At 37.2% G+C, this 21,512-nt stretch overlaps 2 protein-coding genes and 1 non-coding gene across 3 annotated transcripts in view; 2 read left to right on the top strand and 1 right to left on the bottom strand.

The window, feature by feature from the left end:
- The first annotated feature begins 581 nt into the window (after window positions 1–581).
- On the top strand, window positions 582–653 carry Trnac-gca. The gene has a single exon. It is a non-coding gene; the product is annotated as a tRNA-Cys (tRNA).
- Window positions 654–6,172: 5,519 nt separating this feature from the next.
- LOC119190343 lies at window positions 6,173–8,083 on the top strand. The gene is made up of 2 exons (XM_037442120.1): window positions 6,173–7,263; window positions 7,672–8,083. Exons 1-2 carry the CDS (start codon window positions 6,516–6,518, stop codon window positions 7,848–7,850), a joined length of 927 nt encoding a protein of 308 aa, XP_037298017.1. The 5' UTR covers window positions 6,173–6,515; the 3' UTR covers window positions 7,851–8,083.
- Window positions 8,084–11,586: 3,503 nt separating this feature from the next.
- The window catches only part of LOC115443195 (CCAAT/enhancer-binding protein), a 30,252-nt gene continuing 20,326 nt past the window's right edge, over window positions 11,587–21,512 (bottom strand). The window contains exon 2 of the mRNA XM_030168508.2: window positions 11,587–12,094. The gene's annotated coding sequence lies outside the window, so the exon portion shown is untranslated. The remainder of the gene's footprint in view (window positions 12,095–21,512) is intronic.

Here is a 21,512-nt window from a genome sequence, read left to right as displayed (position 1 = left end):
TCAGGTGCTGTGAATCTACTTTGCCGAACCCCGGCATAAAAAAAATCACCCGAGCGGAGCCACAGGGATAAGCTAGCATGAATATATACAAATCTATGCTTTTATCTCCAAAAAGGGGGAGCAATGCATCCATAGTCCACCCACTATACGCCAATACCATCGGATATATCACAAATTCAGTTTTCGGATAGTCAGAAGATTCCGAATCGGTATACACAAGTTAAAGCCGAAAATCGAATTCAAAACTTCGCGGTTAGCAGTCCAAGTAGTTAATACATACCTGGATAACTTCGCCTTTGTTCCTAAAGAAATAGACAGAGATGAAAGTATTTCACTCACGCTTCGTTATATCCGTCCCATGATGTGATAGAGGTTACCCTATCAGGCAATCATTCGAATGCCAGATGATGAAGTATATTTTTGGAAAATTGCAAAAATAGCATTTATTTTGATCGACATAGGAATCAAACTCAAACTGACAATGCAGGTATATAATACCCGTCAGTTAGATATTCCATAACGATTAATTTAAAGTTTTCAATTAAAACAATATCACTGCCAAATAAGCCAAAAACAACACAGGGGATATAGCTCAGTGGCAGAGCAATCGACTGCAGATCGATAGGTCCCCGGTTCAAATCCGGGTGTCCCCTTTTTGACAATTGTAAAGAAAATATAACTTTATGTTTTTCGTAATAATGACTCAATTATAGCAGCTATGAAGCCAGGTAAAAAGACTTCCCTATCTATACATATTATAAAACAAAGTCCCCAAAAGCTGTCTGTATGTGATCGATTTTCTCAAAATCTACTAAATGGATTTTTGAACGGTTATTACTAAAAAGTAAAAGATAGTGCAATTCTTGAGGAAGGTTTACGTTAATAGTACATTACGATTCATGTAAATTAACTGAAATATAATGATTACTGTTGGTCCCCCTCCGCATCTGTCTACCATTCTGAACGCGATAAACGCAAAACCTACTCAACGGTATCGATGAAATTTGGTATGGAGATTGAGACCCTGGTAAAGGATATAGGGTTTTTATCCCTGGACAATATATCGGGACTTTTATCACAGAAAACTCTTGCACGCCGGAATAGCCACGAGCAAAAACTTGTTGATTTATAAATGATTCTAAATGTTTGATATTGTTGTGGAGTGATAATTCCTTACTAGGAATAACTTTGGAGGCGGTGAAGTATGCTAAGACAATGAAGGCTTGAAGCTCGGAAAATTACACGTATCATATAGCTTGCTGTCTACATAAGCATGAAGAATATCTTGGCATTGCGAATGTAGCTGAGTCTAGCTTTGTTTTCTGCCTGAAACCCGTATAAAGGAAAACATCATTTTTTATGATATACCGACAACAATATAGCCTTAAAACTACTAAGTTATTTAAATTTAACCTAAACTTATAATTACACTATGACTAAGAATATGTCCAATAACACTTTTCTTAATGTCTCTATTAAGAGGAAGACACATTTTTCGAGTGTTCTTTTTAAATAGCACTCGCTTCACTATGTTGCGCTATTCACTACACTAACTCGAAGGGGTTTGTCCTCTTCAGTCTTCTCACTAGGCCCGTGTTGTCAATGACCAGGAAAATATCATGAGTAAATGTTTATAAACGTACCTACGTGTATTTCTCCTTTACAATTAGCACTGTCTTCATGTTCGTAGGTAGCATCACACCTTCCCTTTTCAGGCCTAGGCAGAGCTGTACAGACCCATATTTGTTTAGGTATGTTAGATCCTATTTAATGATGGGTGGAACCAGTAGATTGATGTGTATACTGCCATGTGCAACGGATGCAGAGGCCCGAACTTATGAAATTTACATTATTTTTTTGGTTTTGGGACATAAAAAAGCTGTCGCCTGAAAAAAATCTATATAGATGTTGAGGATGCCCATTCCATTAATTTTCTACAGGTCTTTGCGGTGTAGTTACGTCAATGGGTAGTTCTGTTACCATTTATAGGGGACCGTTCTAGTCTGATAAAAAGCATAGTTTATATCATCAGACCTGAAATCAACCAGTATCCTCAGCATGTAAAACCCTTCAACTACTCCACTACATCTATCAATTTTAACAATAGACTATTGATCTGCTGACGCCCAACATTTGCCCAAACGTTTGCCATACCATTCACATTTATTGGCAGGGCAGCTCGCTCTGAAATACCCCGCATTGTATCGGGGATCACCTTGACATATTCTACACCTGATCTTTCTCTAGGTTTATTTATAGGTATCCTAGACTAATTCATGACCTGGGTGAATACGGAACTGTCCAGCCAAGAGTATCGGCGTCTTTATGTTTACTTGCAATTACTGCAAGCATCTGCAGCGATAGCCTAGTTCGAAGTGGAACCGACTAGCGAGGCGAATGTCCGCAGGTTCAAAACCCAAGGGCGCACCTGACTATTCTAAAGTTATGTGTGTATTCTTTGTGAATTATCGCTTGCTTTAACAGTGAAGGAAAATTGTTGTAAGAATTTCGAGGGTATGTGAATTCTGCCAACTCGAATCCGACCAGCTTGGTGAACTAAGACCTAAACCCTCTCAGTAGTAGAAGAGGTCTGAGGTCGCCAGAATTAGGACAGCCAGAATTATATGTATAACTCATGGCTGATATTATACTAGAATAAGGAGCGAACTAGTTTGTGAAGAGGCGTGGCCTACGTGACGTCACAGTAGTTGTGGAAGGGAGTAGGGAGAGCTCGAGCGAGCGCCTGCGCCAGTGCGGACTTACTTTGCCGTTGGCATTCGGACGAGACAGTCGTTGCATTATAGTGTTGAATTTCTGCTAGTAATAATAATTTAATGATAATTTGTAATTCATCAAAGATTAAGATTACACTTGTAATAGTTTGTATTTTTTTTAAATAAAATCGGTTTAAATTCCTAAGTTCAGAAGTGGGATTCGTTGCTCACTCTTAGAATTCTTTTAGACTTTAACTATCAGTGCATACTTTTTGTGACAATGGCGGATAAATCAAAACGAAGAAGCTGCAGGCAAAATCGACCACCTATTCCTGCCTTGGAACAACAGCTTCAAGCAATCGTGAATCGCTTGAACGCTTTGGAAGATCGGCGCGTGAGCACTAACAATGAGGTAGCGGGTCCATCGACCGAGCGGCACATGTTGGTGCCCGATACTGTTACTGTGCCGGTGCCCGAACCCGTTACTGTGCCGGTGCCGCCGACGCTGTTGAGTGAACCAATGGGCGCGCTGGCTGTGCCTTCCAGCGGCGCTTCCTGTGCCTTCCAGCGGCGCTTCCTGTGCGGCAAGTTCAGACGTACCGAACGACGATCACCGCCGCGCGACGGAGACGGTTATTAGTGAAGTAGCCGATAAGTTGGTAAACGCATTTAACGCAATGCCGGTAAGATCAAACCATATTTTCATACCAAATTTCGACCCGTCTTTACATGATTTTGATGTATGGTGTCGTGATGTTGATCATATGCGTTTATTAAATAAGTGGGACGATCGCGAGTGCTTATCGCGTATTGGTATGTGCTTAAAAGGTGATGCACGTCTTTGGCTTCACGAATGGGCTAGTAATGATCGTAGTTGGTCCAATTTTAAACGAGAGTTTAAAGCTTTGTGTCCCCGTCGTTTAGATTTTGCGAATATTTTATTTGATGTAATGAAAACAGATTCTGATAATTATTCTACCTATGCCGAGTATGCCCGGCGTTCTTTGTTACGTTTGCGCATAATCCATGGGTTAAGCGACGAGTTGATTTCGGCAATTGTCATCCGCGGAATAACAGATCCTCACATTCGTGCGGTTGCTACAAATTCTCACCTACCGCCGGATGACATAGTAAATTTCTTATCGATATATACAAAATCTATACAACCTACTATACCATTGGGCGACCGACCACGCGGTATGATTCGCAAAAATGAGTCTCAATTAAACATACGAAAGCGCGAGCATTGTAGTATAAAACCGAGATGTTTTTCTTGCGGTAATTTTGGTCATAAGCAGAATTTATGTACAAAACGAGTACGACCAGAGGCCTCAACAAGTAATCTATCTAGAAATAGTGCCAATAATTCAATGTTGAAGCGTGAACCTTGTTCATTTTGTAAGAAAATTGGCCATAAAGTGGATGATTGTTTTGCTAAACAACGTTCCGAATCACGCGGTAAGTCAGGCGTTAATTTTTGTCGTGAGACCTCTAATATGTATAAGCAAAACGATATTGCGACCGCAGTAATTCAGGGTGTGCCTGTTGATATCTTAATTCATAGCGGATCGACAATTTCTTTGATATCTGAATCGGTTACAAAACATTTTCAATGTACACAGACACCATCATTCCGCGTACTGCGTGGTATAGGTAGCCAAGAGATAGAATCTACGTACTGTACTACTCTAACAGTTGAGTTTTCCGAGATTACCCTCGAAGTCGATTTTCATGTTGTAATGGATCGATACATGAATACACCAGTAATTATAGGCACTGATGTATTGAACAGAGATGGCGTTGTCTATACACGAACACGAGGCAAACAACTGCTTACGAGAACCAACACTGTATTGAAAATAGAATCTAATACATCATTGTTAGTTAACACCCCATTAGTTGGCAAGGATAGGGAGCGGTTGATGAAAATTCTCGAGAATTTTATGAATTATTTGATTGCTGGTACTGCCTCCACTACAGTTACAACTGGTACCATGCACATTCGCTTACATAAAGAAACCCCAGTAGTTTATAGACCTTATAAGATGTCCCATGACGAAAAATTGCGAGTAAGAGAGATTATTAAAGATTTGTTAAGCAAAGGCGTCATAAGAGAATCAGAATCAGAATTTTCCAGTCCTGTTCTTCTTGTTAAAAAAGAAAGATGGTAGTGATAGACTTTGTGTGGACTTCCGGGCGTTAAATGCGAATACCGTGAAAGATCACTATCCATTACCTCTAATAGATGATCACATTGATCGTTTGGGTCAAGCTAAATATTTCACTAGCCTTGATATGGCTACCGGTTTTCACCAAATTAAAATGGATAATGATTCTATTCATCGCACGGGTTTCGTTACTCCGGAAGGACACTACGAGTATGTCAAGATGCCTTACGGCCTTGCGAACGCGCCCATAGTTTATCAGCGCATAATATCTAATACCCTGCGAACTTTTATAGACTCTAGTAAAGTTTGCGTCTATATTGACGATGTGCTAATACCTAGTCTTACCGTCGACGAGGGTTTACAAATCCTCCAAGAAGTTCTCATAACTCTAACTGACTCAGGATTCTCTCTTAATTTAAAGAAATGTAAGTTTCTTGCTACCGAAGTCGAATACTTAGGGCGAACAATCAGCAACGGTCAGGTAAGGCCGAGCGCGCATAAAGTAGAGGCTTTATTAAATTCGCGTGTACCAAGTAACGTAAAAGAGGTACGTCAGTTTTTAGGTCTGGCAGGTTACTTTCGCCGATACATCCCCGCGTATTCTCAGATGACTGCATGTATTGGCAATTTAACTCGCAAGGGTGTCCAGTTCATATGGGGCAAGAATCAAGAAAAAGTACGAAAAGATATAATAGAGCGATTGACTAGTGAGCCAATTTTGGTTATTTTTGATCCCTTTCTGCCTGCCGAGGTGCATACAGATACCTCGGCGCACGGTTATGGTGCGGTTTTACTCCAAACGCATAAGGGTGAATTTAAACGACCTGTTGCTTACTTCAGCAAAGTCACTCAAGGTGCTGAACCTCGTTACCACTCGTATGAGTTGGAAACGTTGGCTGTCGTCAAGGCGTTACAACATTTTAGACATTATTTAATTGGAATTAAATTTAAAGTTGTAACAGATTGTAATGCGCTGAAGTTGACTCAGCGGAAGAAAGATTTACTGCCGAGAGTCGCTCGGTGGTGGATATTTTTGCAGGATTATGACTTTGAGCTTGAATATCGTAAGGGGGCTGCGTTATCTCATGCTGATTACTTTAGTCGAAATCCAGTAAACATTTGTGAAATACGTAAACCTCAAAACTGGGCTCAGATAGCGCAGGCCGCAGACGAAGAAGTGCAAAATTTGTTGCAAAGGCTCGGAGCCGGGGAAGTGGACTCCTCGCGATATGTTAATCGTAATGATGTACTTTATTACAAAATGGATGTAGTTGGAGAAAATCCACGTTTGCTGTGCTATATACCAAAAGGCCACCGCCTTAGTTTGTTGCGTGTGTTTCATGACGAACACCAGCACATTGGTGCAGAAAAGGTTGTTGAACTAATATTAAAACATTTTTGGTTTCCTGGATTAAGAAAGTTTGTACACAAGTATATACAACATTGTATTGTTTGTATTTCTCATAAAACTGTACCGCGTCAGCCTCTACAACCTATTGAATCATGGAACAAGCCTAACAAACCGTTTGATACAGTTCACACTGATGTTTTAGGGCCACTTCCAGATTCAAAGGGTTTCAAATATGTTGTTATTAATGTAGACGCATTTACTAAGTATTGCCTTTTATATTCAATGCACAAACAAGATGCGAGCGAGTTAAAGAAAATTTTTGAAAATTCATTTTCACTCTTTGGTGCACCTAGACTTATAATTGCTGATCGTGGTCGCATGTATGAGAGTGCATTATTTGTTAATTGGGTTAAGGAATTGGGCTGTGAGATGCATTTCATTACTCCTGGAATGCATCAAAGCAATGGACAAGTTGAGCGGTATTGTCGCACGGTAGCAAATATGATTCGTGTAGAAGCAAATTTCAGACACGAAGAATGGTCAAATATTTTGTGGAAAATACAGCTCACCTTGAACATTACTGTACAAAAGTCGATTCGATGTTCGCCTTTAAATTTGTTAATTGGCATTGACTGTGCAACGCCGATCATACGGTCACTGGTGCGCGATGTGGCTTTGGATGCCACAAGTCCAAATCGCGAATCGCTACGCGAGCTCGCTCGACAACGTGCTTCTAGACTGTTAGACGAAAATCGCACTCGGCAAGATGCTCGTGTAAACGAAAGGCGAAAGGCCCCGCGTTCGTTTTGTATGGGCGACACGGTGTTTGTGCGTAAAACAAATCAAACTGCGGGCAAATTGGATTCTGGTATGCGCGGACCATACGTGGTCAAAAGAGTATTGCCACATGATCGATATGAATTGAAATTATTATCTGGCTCCTTTGGTAAAACTACGCAAGCCGCTGCCGAGTACATGGTGAAGTGGCATGGGGAGTGGACTCCCGATGTGTGTGCTACATTTTTCGAGGGTAAGTTAACTTTAATTATTTTTGGACATCCTGAGGGCTCTGTCCTTGCCATCCTGAGGGCTCTGGCATTTGTCATCGCATCCCGAGGGCTCTGCGATTGGCGATTGTAGCAAAATGAGTTTGAGTATGTTTTGTGTATCCCGAGGGCTCTGCACAATGGCCAACCTGAGGGCTCTGGCATTTGTTGTCGTATCCCGAGAGCTCTACGACCGATTTACATAAATTATGTATCCTGAGGGCTCTGCATAATAGTTGGCAACCTGAGGGCTCTGCCGTGTGACGTGTAACTCGAGAGCTCTGCACGTCTGAGTATCCTGAGGGCTCTGCTCATGAGAATTACTATCCGTCATAGGATGGGTAGTGTTTATTCTTTTAGTGAAATTAATGTCAAAAATATGTGGTTTTCAGATGACGATGACGAATTACAAGATAACGGAAATTCGCATACCGAACACCATGATGTGGAGGCAGATACAAACGTACCAGCCTTCGCACGCCAGACCATAGAGCCCCAGCAAGCATGTTCAGGTTCACAACACAGCTCTATTGCTCGCGAGGGCGCATCGCAGTCAGGAGAGGCCGAATAAGGAGCGAACTAGTTTGTGAAGAGGCGTGGCCTACGTGACGTCACAGTAGTTGTGGAAGGGAGTAGGGAGAGCTCGAGCGAGCGCCTGCGCCAGTGCGGACTTACTTTGCCGTTGGCATTCGGACGAGACAGTCGTTGCATTATAGTGTTGAATTTCTGCTAGTAATAATAATTTAATGATAATTTGTAATTCATCAAAGATTAAGATTACACTTGTAATAGTTTGTATTTTTTTTAAATAAAATCGGTTTAAATTCCTAAGTCTAGTATATCACCTCATGGCAAAGATACATAAAATTAGAAGCGTTTTGAATGAATTATACTACATTAATGGGTCAATTCTTGGGAATTGCTGTCTTAAATAAAATTTGCTTGATACATTTATTGAAAAACAGTTCTATCGGCTTATACAAGCTCGTCTCTGTTGTGTGATATGACAAGGTTCAGTTGACAACTGATTTACTTTTAAATTATTCTAATTTAAATACTACACCCATAGAAGAAAGAAAGTCCCCGACATAGTCCATCGCATTCGCAAGCTGAAGTGGCAGTGGGCGAGCACATAGCTCGCAGAACTGATGGCCGACGGGGCTAGAAGGTTCTGGAGTGGAGACCACGAACTGGCAAGTGCAGCGTCGGACGTCCGGCCACGAGGACAGATGACCTCATAAAAGTCGAAGGAGGTCACTAGATGCGGGCTGCTTACAATAGGTCGATCTGAAAATCTTTGGGGGAAGCCCATGTAGCAATGGACATCCTGTGGCTGATGATGATGAAATACTACACTATATTTCCATCCACCAATAATATATTTATGATCAGGCCACCCCCCTTAATATACTAATGTTTTACTAATAGTTGACAATGACATATTAGTTTTCCATGAGACTCGCCGAGCTTCACTGCTCGGTGTGATAAAAGGCGTGCCACTGCTGATCCTTACAGGAGTTGTAGTGGTGGGTGTGGGGCGGGAAAGTCTCGTAATAGTTGATGTATCATCCCATGTTTACGAGTTTTTTTGGCAAGAGCATGTTTGTAAAGGTGGACAGAGGACTTGATAAAGGTCCCAGGAACACGCTGGATGCAGGCCGCTTTCGACAGGTCTGTCTGGAAGTTTTTGAGGGAGGCTTATCTTCAATGGACTTTATGTGGCTGATGATGATAGTTTTGCGACATCAGCACATTATCAATAACCATTATGAGATTCAATATTTCATTACTAATTCTGTCATCGTACAAAACCAGAAGAGGAGCACGTGGCAATACATCTGGTATAAACTACAGTATTCTAATTAAAATACTACAACAGTCTGTATTCTTTTTTTAATAAGCATCATAGCAGTTCATGGGCAGAAGGTCACTCAACATAATATTTTATACCATTTGCTCGTAGTTATTTATGTTTCTCATTCTTAACCAGGTATAGCTAGGAAGCTGGTTAAGGTGTTCTGATTACGACAATATCTAACAGCAGAAGAAAATCTAAATAAACTAGACTAGGATAGTGTCTTGAGATCCTTTGAGTAAACAACTAGACTTTTGTAATGCATATGCGATATCAATTCTTCTAGATCTCTCGTACTAGATACTTATTATATAATAAAAAATAATATCACTCTTCCCCTAAAAATATGATGTATTTGATAGTAGGTAGGGTTGTCAAAAAAAGACTTATTATATTAAATATGTATATATTAAATTTAATTGCACCTATAACATCAAAATTATGCGGTTCGTTCAACCACTTTACCACTAACATTATTGTCAGAGAAAATTTCACAAGGCCTCGTATATTACAAAATAGACGATTTTTGAAGCATACAAGATATATAACAAAGTATTATATAGGCTATTCACTTATATATATCACAATTTGCCTCTCGTAAAACGGAAAAAAAAACAACAAAATAAACCATTTTTAAATAAGTGATAAATAAAGCAGATAGCCCGTATAAAATGTGGAAAAAAACATAAAAGTCTTTGGCTCAGAATTATAGAAAGATTTGATCTTATAGCACCATATGGACGTTGAGGAAGAAAACAAAAAAAAAATAACAATACGGCGAAAAAAGCTAAAGGCCTCTTCGAATCGTGATTAATTGACATTTTGAAAATCTTTTTATACATCGTGCTTTACATCTAATGAGCCTCCAACGAACAATATCAGAAATATTTAACTATAAAATTGTATATGGTACCGCAATATTCCATCAAAAATAGTTTCCAGTGGCTATATGTTCTTATATTAAATAACGCAACGGGACGGAGTGGGAATTATGACCTCTACACATTCATTCTCATAATTTTTTTGGAAAAAAATTATGCGTTAAAATAAATAGACCCTCAGTCAGTGTAGACGCCATACTTAATTATGTAGGAAACAAAGTGGTAACTATAAGTTTCATGACCCGTTTTACATGTCAACCAGATAATACCCACATATACATACTTAGTTGACAAAATTATGCGTTTATTATATTTAGTTGTTTTATTCAAAATAAAATCGTTATGCAGAATATAACCCGCATTCGTAGCTACCAAAAACACAATTAAGTAGCGAAAAACATTGACAAAACCCATTGTACTTATCAACAATAGAAAAAAACTATATTTCTCATTAATTTATAACATCTTAATATAAGTAAGTAGGGGAATAATTTCTAACAAAATAATGTAAAAAGGTACTTTAATAGGATAAAAATTTATGAAATCAACAAAAAAATAACCCAAGATGATATCCTAGTCGCTTAGCGTTATTCTAAATATATACAATTACTCGTTTTATTAAATAAAAGAGACAGCAACAATAACATAGGAAGGGATTAGAATAACAAGAGTTCACGCAAAACGATACCTTGAGTTCAAGGAGTTATGAAAAAGAAATTAATTCTAAAACATTCGATTACTGATCCAAAATTATATACAACCAATTTACATTAACACCTATATACTCTATGTACAACATTAACTATTATATACCTTAATACGAACATATAGTATATATATGAGAGGAATCTGTTTCATTTCTATATTTTTTTGTAAATCGAAACAGCCTAATGTAATCTATGGAACTTTAGTTTCAAAGATAAATACTTCTTTATTTAAAATAGTAAAAAAGTTATGTAAAAATATTTTTTTTAGTGTTCTATTTTTAAAATTTTTATAAAACAGTTCTTATTTGTAAAATGTGTATGTCATAAAATATTCAATTTTCGAAATTTCCATATTTTTTTTAAATTTATGAGTCTATTCAGTGGAACGGTATATTTAAAAACTATCTATCAAAATTTTTAAAAATATTTTCAAATATAAACAGATACTTCTCATATATACAATTGTCTTCTTTACATATTTGCTCAGTCATTGAAAATGTAATGAAAATGACGTAAGATTCACTGACTCTACAAAAAGTGATATATTTTTCGACAAGCGATTTGAAATGAAACGATGATACAGCCTTAATTGGATTCTGTTGTGTCGACATAAGGTACATTTTCGAGACAACAATGGCAGTGATTGCTGGGCGAACCCTGGCCGCCGCGTTTGAGATCACTTTTTGGGCCAGGGCTTGCTCGTAACATGATGTCACGTGGTCTAGCGTTAGATTAAAAAATACTTTCAAAGCGACAAGATTCATTTTTTTATATATTTTTTATATGAGTGGAAGCCCTGATACATATTTAAAAAAATGTAGCCCAAAACCCCTGAAGATCGAGTCAAGAGAATATAAGGTAAGGAATATGCAAAAAAAAAAAAAAACCTCATAATCTTCATTTTTGCATCCTCCTAATTTATATACAGCAAAAAGTGTTTGGCACCAGTTACCCAGGAAAATAATCGTGAGTTGCTTTCGAAATGCGAGGTCATGTTCCAAAAACCAGCAAAAGAATATTATTTCTCCCTAAATTTTCTAGTTTTTTGCGGTTTAAAATTGAGAAAAATATACAAATGAAAATGTATTTATTATATAGAAAAAATATCGCATTTAAAAAAGAAATTTACTAACAAAAAAATTAGGAATATACCCCGGGCGCCATTTTATTATGAAAATATAGTCTTCGTATTTTTTAATCTGACGTCACATTTTATATCTATGCTATCCGTGTATATTTTATATAAAAGTAAACAGTAAAAATCACAAGTAATTTCTCTAACTAAACTTATGCAGAGAATTCACTATTTTGTTAGTTAATGCACATTGTATCACACGGAGAGACACTCCTAGCCCCACTCGTTTGACTCCATCTGCGAACAAGGAAAAACAACCGTTAAAATATGTTTTATTTTTATTTTGAAAATAGAACACTTTTAGAATTCTGCTCAATAAAATTTGATTTTGGAACTTTGTTGACTTAAGCTTAGTGTGCAGTCGGTACCTATTAAAAAAAAATGTGTGTACAATTCTTTTTATTCTAAATCATAATTTTTAAACATGTTTGTAAAAAAGGGGTTTACTAAAATGCCGTAGTGATAACATTAAGAATTTCGAATCTGCGTAAGAGGGCGAATTTATTGGGCGACATCGAACTGGTTATTTTCCTAATTAAATGGCGTGTTTACATAATGAAGATCATAATATTAAGACCGAGCAGAATAAGTAGAACTGTGGTAATTACAGTTATGTTACCAAATTTTTATTTAATTTCATGGCGTAACTTCAAAGCTTCCCAACTAGGAGATCAAAAAATAACAGGAAAGCATCATAGCAAATTCGTCATAACAGCACCAAGAGTACCAGGCGTTCATAACCCGCAGCGGTCCATTCGCGTGAAGGAAGCTACAACGCAAAATCGACCACGAGCGCAATAAAAAATTCATGGTCCGCAAAGAACCGTGTCAGAACACTTGAGAGAGGTTACATAAGAAGCACGGAAGCAAGTCGGCACACTTTCACAGTTTATGCAACGCCGAAAACCGTTTACGCAATGGTCCCCAAGACCCAATGTCCCACTGAAGCCGTTACGTCATTTATAATAATTTTTGACGGTTAAAGTTGAATGTTAGTAGAAAGTGGGTCGTGAGAAATACCAATAACTAATTATTACCTATTCACATTGGCATAGATTTGGATAACATTTGGGTTTGGCAATCTGATGAGTTTATTGATATGGATGACAGCGAAATTACGTTCGCCTTTGTGTTACATGTATCTGATTGATAATAGATTATAAAAGATTGCAATATAGAATATTGTCTCCTACTTCTTTTTTGCAAGTGAATGATTCGACGGGCAAGTAACTCGCCTGATAATGCGACCCCCATAAACAGTAGCAACACCATGCGGAACATAATAATATCAGCCCTGCATTATATACTGTCCCACTGTTGGGCACGGGCCTCCACTACTACTGAGAGGGATTAGGGCTTAGTCCACCACGCTGGCCTAGTACGGGTTGGTAGACTTCACACCCCCTCGAAAATTCCTAATAGAAAATTTCTCAGGTAAGCAGGTTTCCTCACGATGTTTTCCTTCACCGTTAAAGCAAACGATAATTCACAAAGAATACACACATATTTTTTTAGAACAATCAGAGGTGTGTGCCCTTGGGATTTGAACCTGCGGACATTCGTTCAGAACATTGAAATACAAAATATTAAGGCACTCTATTGCTCTCGTCACCCTGAGACATGAGATGTTAGTCCACAATGCCCAAGTAACGTTGGCTACAATGTCCTTCAAACCGGAACACAACAGTGCATACATCTTAACTTTTAAACTTTCTATGTGTTTATGGTTTTGAATACCCTTTTGTTTGAAGTGTTCAATGAAACTTATTTCTTTATGTAGCTAAAAAAAATCGCTAAAATAATGATATTAAAAAGATACAAATTGAGCAAACTAACGTGCGGCTTTGGTATAGTTTTTAGAACTTTGTAATCTATTTTTTTCTAGTATTGATAAGGAGTTTTGATAGCATTCGACGCATTGTGAATAAAAAATAATCGATAAAATCACCATAAAATGCATGGATATGATTTATGTGTTTTTTACGTGAATGGCAATCTAATGTGAAATGAGTTTGACTGACGAATACCATAGCGCTATAGTTGGGTTATAAGGAAACCAGAAGTCGCAGGATCTGTGTGGTTTCCTGTAGTTAATATATTTTATAGTCTGTATTCGAAATTTGTGTATAGTATGATTTTTTCCTATTTATAATAAGTACCATGAATTACTGCAGATAAAATGTAGGTAAAGTAGGAACGTGTAAATGACCCTAAATCTATTCCTATCAATAATTTTAATGAATGTACATTTTTTATTAGTGTTTTACCTTTACAAAAGAAAAATAAATGCATTGAAAAACACTTTCGTGATGACAGGAATATCATTAACAAATATGGATACCTCCATTATCACGCACCAGGGAAACATAAAAGGGATTAGATAACATTTTACAAGGCTCCATAAAAAAATAACTAGGCTACCAAAGAGTTACAACCCATATCTTCAAGTACCAGGAGCGCATAAAATAAAAGAAAGCTACACACGTTCGGTACTATAAAAATGCAGTGATCTCTATCCAGCGAGCGCATGAGTGCAATACCCGCTTTTGGGCACCGACCGGGGGTCGTTGACCCTGCAGCACGCAGGGACTTTTATGGCTCTCCGTACTTTGTACGTAAACTGTGTGACCTTATTTAATTGTCGTAGTATTTTCTAGTAAAATGCGGCGGCATTTTACTTGGAAATGGTTTTTTGAAGAAAAATATTCTCCGTAATTATTTGTAAATGCTTGAGATATAATTATAATGAATGAAATAATGTGCTTCAAGGTTTTTTTATACTTTTTAATATATTTAGGCCCCACACTACAGGGACAACGTGGCGTCAATAACAAAATAGTCTAAGAAAATTGAAAACGATAGCAGTTTGAGTCCCACAATCAAATATATGACATCGAAGTTATACTCAGCTATGAAGCAATACAGTATTATAAAAAAACTGAAATCAATATCAGACGTTTATACTCTTTACTTTCATAACTTTGCCAAGAGTTTTTAAATAAGATCTAAAATCCTATCTCTTGTATCAATCTGGTCTCCTATTATTTTATTATTAAATTACTTAGTGTTATGCATTTGCATAAGTCGATTAGATCTTAGTGGATACCAACTAGCTTAAAGCAAAGCATAGTGAAGTAAGTGACAGTTCTCTTTTGCGTTTTGCATGGTGAGTGAGATTTTCTAGGCATAAATACTACGCATCAATACCTAATAGTAGTGGTGTACCAGGGCACCTATTTTCACCATGTAAGCATAATGGAAAGGGTTATCATCATTTCGACCACAAATTCCAAACTCCGAACTGATACTGTTAAAAAAAAGTTCCGAGCAGCTATCTTAGTGCAACAAGAAACTCCGAGCCGTTGCGTATGCGCCGAAGTCCACCGCGGGTTTTGGTTGGTACAAGGCGCAGTCATTGGGGTGCTTACATGAACTCTTACAATATGTCCAATAGCTACAATTGGGAAATCTTCACAAATTTTCTGACTATAATAATAAGTATTAATTTTATAGAATACTAGACATCATCATCAGCCATTATCAGCCATCCCTCAAAAAATATAGCGTCACAAATACGACCCCAACGCCATCTACTTAAAAATCATTTAAAATCCATCTAAATCATTTCAGCAGTATCTGAGTTGACTTATAAAAAACATGCAAACTTTTTGTTATACTTTCGCATTTATAATATTTTTTATCATAAACCTGCTTTCGTTTATATTTACACCGCCTTCAAGTTGACTGCGAGAGTTCCTTTGGCATTGATTGCCCCTGTATACCAGGTATACATAGCATTTTAAATAGATAAGAGTTAAGAAACAGTGGCGGAGGATGACATTTTCTAAAAAGGAACCTGACATAATATGTACTAATATACATAAATGAGGTCTGCAAATTGTTCCAATGATAATTAGATTTTATAAGTTACGAAAGGAATACTGACAAGAACCGGGTTATATGGATCCTTCACCACTGGTAAGAAAGATATCTGATCAGAGCCTGCCTTAGCCGTGCAGGTGCCTTGAACGAACATTTTTATGGTGATAACCTAAACCCTGGGTTCTCTAGGACCTAGCGTAGAGGACGACAAGTGCCAGTACTGAAACTGACTATTACAAAACGAGGTCTTAATAAGTTACTAGATTTTGCACGCAGCTTTGCCGTAAAAAGATTTTCCATGATAAATATTTTTTAAGATCAAAAGTAACCATTTAAAAGTAAGTTAGCCTAATAAAAATATTTAAATGAAAAGAGAAAAAAAGATAATGAAAGTCCCTTGATAGGGAGACCAAATAAAAAAAGAAATATATTCTTCCTATCAGTGAAAGAATTTTCAAAATCGGTTCAGTACTTAGCTCCTACAAACAAAACAAACTTTTCCTTATAATATTACAGATAAAGGGCACGATAATGTAGGGTATGTATGTAGCACGATGTTATTCAACAATTAACGCGTGTTACGTCACCGTGTAGCATGTCGTATACAAGCGTGTCAGTGATCAACACGAAAATAATTATGTCATCTGTTCATGCTATGCTCAAACCTTGTCGAGGGGTGTGCTAGACATGTATCTACACTTTATAGTAATGTGAAAGGGATTAAGTAGTATATTATTTAATGAAGTATGTACTCGTATTTCTTGTGATAAATTATTGGTGATTTGTTCTTAAAATATATTTCAAATAATCAAAGTACTTTTCGATTATAGTGGTTTCCTTGCGTAATATTTAATTAGATATATCCCATTATCGCCACATCGTGCACTTGCTACTAAAGTAAATATAATGTGTTTTTTCAAATTGAGCAGTTCGCACCCTTTCTTGCCAGAAATCGAACCTACTCACGGTTATCAACTACGTGGCCACTAAACCAATGTGTGTTTAACCATGAATAATCATCACTTATGCCCATGATCATTGGGAAGTTCTCTATAAGTATTTTGAGGGTGTGTGAATTTGCTAATCCGCACTAGGTTAGCGTGGGTGACTAAGACCTAATCCCTCTCAGTAGTAGCGGAGGCCCGTGCCCAACAGTGGGACAGTATACAGGGCTAGTATACAGGGCAGATACAGGGCTGATATTATTATTATACATTATTGTTGAACTGCAATTCATTTCCTTTCTTTCTTTTTTTCTACAACACAGTTACCTAACTAATGCAGATATTCTTGAACATTATTTAAAAAAAAAACCTGTATTACTTTTCCAAAATAAAGGTTTATTATTATTTATTTTTTCGTTTCTCATACTGAATACACAATCCTACTACCACTCTTATTACTATGACAGGATTATTGAGACAATTCAAACTAAATATCAATTTAAAAACAAATGAACACTATACAATTGTATTAAAATCACACGTATTTAATTAATGTTCGTATAACTGTGTCAAACACGCAAATAAAATGCTGATAAAACCGGTTCACTAAAGACGTCGCGCCACGAAGTCAATACAAGTTAGTAACATAAATGAGGGCTTCTTAGTGATAGAACCGTCATATGTTATGGAGAAAGGGGTCCTTCACTGGCGAAGGGTGAAATTTTTCAAAAAGTAACCCGAGGCTACAAAAAAGCCATTGTTAAAATATCGCGGTCAATTAGACAGAAAACTAGGACAAACGTAAATAAATCTAAAAGGGAAGCCGGTAGGAATCGAGTTGTGTGGACGCTTCACCACTGGTTCTTATATCTAGTATCTTAGAGATATTTTCATCATCAATATCATTATCAGCCTATACCTTTGTCCACTGCTGGGCATAGGCCTGCTCTCTCCTCCAGAGCTATTTTACACGTGTCATATTCAGGGAATGAAAAAATTTGTAACGATCTCTTTGGAGCCGCTTTTCAAATTTATGAAAAAAGTGTTTAGCGATTTTTGACCTTGAAAGTACTCAAACCTCTGAAGGCTCTGTAGTCTTTTGATCTTATAAGCAATCAGATTTATCCCAGAAGGAATATGCATAGACGCAACCAGGGCACCCGCTTTGCGCCAAGTGTGTTCCGTCCTATGATGTCATAGACGAGCTTATCGCCATATCCGGCATAAATTCCAGACTCCGGGCTGATACTGAGCAGAAACACCTAAATATCACTTTGTCTGACCCGGGTTTCGAACCCATGACCTTAGAGCGCTGTCGTACCACGCATGCAGTACAACTACGCCACCAAGGCAGTCCGATAATCCGCTATAAAATTGAAAACAAATTTTATTATGAATTTGTTCTTGATAATTTCCTGCAGAGCTGAATAAATTTGGATAGACTTTCATAATAACGTAGGTATTTTAAAGTATAAAATTATGAGTCAAAAAAGAAATTTCACACCTCCAAACATCTTACTAGCTAACAACTAAAGTAAACGAAATTTTTGTGCGAACTCGCATAAGGAAAACATGCAAATCGTTTCGCGATGAAAGCGAAATGACATTGAGCATCGTTCGCGATCGTAGTGCATCAATAGCGTAACCCCACATGTGGGACAGAATCGCCACGCCCACACAAAATAGACTAATGACGTAACAGTGCTGTCTCTTTTTAATATTATAATTGGTTCTGTCTCTTTCTCGTTTGGTAAATGGATTTGATGATAAACGTTTTAATTGTGGTTTTTAGATTATATTTTCTGTGGTTCCGAAAGCGTGTGACTTTTAGATCCTTATATCAGCCCTGTATTACATACTGTCCCACAACTGGACACGGGCCTCCTCTACTACTGGGAGGAATTAGACTTCCACCACGCTGGCCTAGTGCGGATTGGTAGACTTCACACACCCTCAAAATTCCTATAAAGAACTTCTCACGTATGCAGGTTTCATCATGTTGTTTTCCTTCACCGTTAAAGCAAGCGATAGCGATAATACACAAAAAATACACTCATCATTTTAAAAAATTAACAGATATGTTCCCTTGGGGTTTGAACCTGCGGATATTCGTCTCAGCAGTCCGTTCCACAACTAACTAGGCTACTCAGAATAATCATTAACACTCTTAATATTTGGTAATATTTAGAGGAAACAAACAACAACAAACTCACACAACTGGAGTAGGCTTTAAAGAAATGGGATTAGAGAAGGGTTAAATTATTATTGTATATTGTATCTGAATGACGAGACGAGCATGCCGTTCGCCTACTAGCGATACGACCTTAAACAGTAGCAACACCATACAGAACTTTGAAGTACAAAGTAATACGTGGCACTCTACTGCGCTCATCAACTTGAGACATAAGATGTGAAGTAAAAACATTTACGGATTTTTAAATTTTTACAAAAATTCAAAACCCGTCTAGTATTACTACAAATTTTTATTAATATATTTTGACTCAAATATTTACACAGCCATAGATTTCATGACTGAGACAATAGCTTCGTTCATGACTGAGACCCAAATTTCTACAATTAATACATATTATATCTAACACAGGACTCGAACCTCCTCCACAGACTACAAGAACTAACAAGCGACAAACTATTTATTTATTTAGACTAAAATCGACAGCGATATATTAACCCAGTTCACATATTCGCTGCCGTGACGTAAGCGTGTATTCTGTAGTGAAAGTGCACGGGCGCAGCGTATCGTACATTGTCATTCGACGCGCGACCGTCGACGCGTACGGACGTGTGATAACAATTGACCTGGAATAGTTAGTCATAGAATGTTCTAGAGAATTATGCGGCTTATTGTTTGAGATTTAAAGTTCATTTTCTTTTGCTGATTTTGTCCAACCCGATGTTCGGTATGGGTTCTGATGACATTTATTGTCCAGGCTATGTGCTAGTATTTTTCATGTAACAAGATTAAGATCGAGCTAATAAATATACTTATGTCGAATTAATTTTATTAAAATTAGCCTCTTATTCCATATATAAACTAATGTGTTTATTTCCATTACATTCTTGTTTATCCATTTAAATATCTAACTTATATTCCAACAAGAAAAACCTGTAAATAATAATTTATTTCAACTAAGAATCGAACCCAGATCACACATTTCTCAGCTCCAATCCCTACTAAACCAATGAGCGATTCTCACACTTAAAACCAATAAGTCGATTACCACAATTATACGATGGCATGCGGCGAGTTCACACGCTCATACATTTCGGAGGTCACGATAAATTTGGCAACGTATGATAAATTATAAGATTTCGCACGTGCAATAGACATCAACGCACGTTTCACAACATCTCTTTAGTTGTTTTTGTGTTAGTAATTAGCGCTGTGGGTCACCTAGGCTTTAGAATGAGAGATGGGTTGTTAAAACACACTCACTTTATCCCCGAAGTGGTAGCTTACTACAACCAGTGCACCCAAACCCAAAGACGATAAGATTAACTTTAAAACTATCTACGGTGGTTCGTAATTGGATTATTTATTGTGTTCATTTCGTCCTCTATTAGTCGGTTATTGGTAGTTAGAATCACCCAAATAAAAAAAATGCCATTATTCCTCTTGTACCAAGTAATAATTAACATAACTTATATTCGTGCAGGAATCCTCCCTTCTATGACACGCACCCAATGATCAAATTGCTTAAAAATAAAACAAAATGACTCACGAAAACAACTTTATAACTATGAATAATCGTCCGATGCCCACTGATAAGAAAGAGCATTGATAAATGATAATTCATTCACATTCCACTGAATTTCACAATCACACCGAAAGCGTTAGTATTGTTTTATCTAAATCTTAAAAAAGCGGCGATAGCCTAGTTGGTAGTGGAACGGACTGCCGAGACGAATGTCCGCAGGTTCAAATCCCAAGGGCACACACCTCTGACTTTTCTAAAAAATTATGTGTATATTCTTTGTGAATTATCGCTTGCTTTAACGGTGAAGGAAAACATCGTGAAGAAACCTGCACATCTGAGAAGTTCTCTATAGGAATTTCGAGGGTGTGTAAAGTCTTCTAATCCACACTAGTCCAGCGTGGTGGATTAAGGCCTAATCCCTCTCAGTAGCAGAGGAGTTCCGTGCCCAACAGTGGGACAGTATATAATACAGAGCTGATGATGATGATGAATCTAAACAATGACTAAGTACATCAATATATATGTACTTTGTACTAGATCAAGCATTCCGCGTGTCAACTATTTCAAACCTAAATTAAATGACATTAAAAACTGATACATTAAATAAACAAACCAAAAAAATAAACAACTAATAAAATAATTAACGACATCGATATATATACTGCGTACTATATCTGGCGATTCGCTCACACACTGTGTTCAACTGAAGTGTACTGCAATCCGGTATTGGTTGCCATTTTACTTATACTCTATTTAAAGCGCACTGCATGTTTAAAGATTGGTTAGACGACCATTGATGTTTTAGCGCTGTAGCGAACTTTAGTTCTAACTCCAGATTTTGAACAAATAGTTTATATGGACGCTTGTGTCTATAGAATATACGTCAATGGCTAAGTACGAATCAAATTCGTGCAACGAGTTAATTTCAAATTCCCATTTTTGTTATAATATTTTTATTGATCTTTATTTAGATTTTTTTATTGATTTTATATGTTTACGCGAAAGTAGATCTCAAAAACTACGACGCCAGAGCCATTTATTTAAAAAAATCAGTTTAAAAATATTCCATTATTACCCATAGAAGCAAATTACTGGGGTAAAAAGTCTGTGTTA

This window comes from Manduca sexta, chromosome 4 (assembly GCF_014839805.1).
Source record: "Manduca sexta isolate Smith_Timp_Sample1 chromosome 4, JHU_Msex_v1.0, whole genome shotgun sequence".
Classification (NCBI taxonomy): Eukaryota; Metazoa; Arthropoda; class Insecta; order Lepidoptera; family Sphingidae; genus Manduca; species Manduca sexta.
The sequence above is the reverse complement of the archived record's forward strand: the minus strand, read 5'-3'. Positions and strand labels throughout refer to the sequence as shown.

What these genes read in the sequence shown, in the direction of transcription:
- LOC119190343 (XM_037442120.1), top strand. Translation starts at nt 6,516, where the DNA reads ATGCACAAACAAGATGCGAGCGAGTTAAAGAAAATTTTTGAAAATTCA. An exon ending in GTGTGCTACATTTTTCGAGG is followed by an intron (nt 7,264 to 7,671) that starts GTAAGTTAACTT and finishes TGTGGTTTTCAG; the next exon opens with ATGACGATGACGAATTACAA.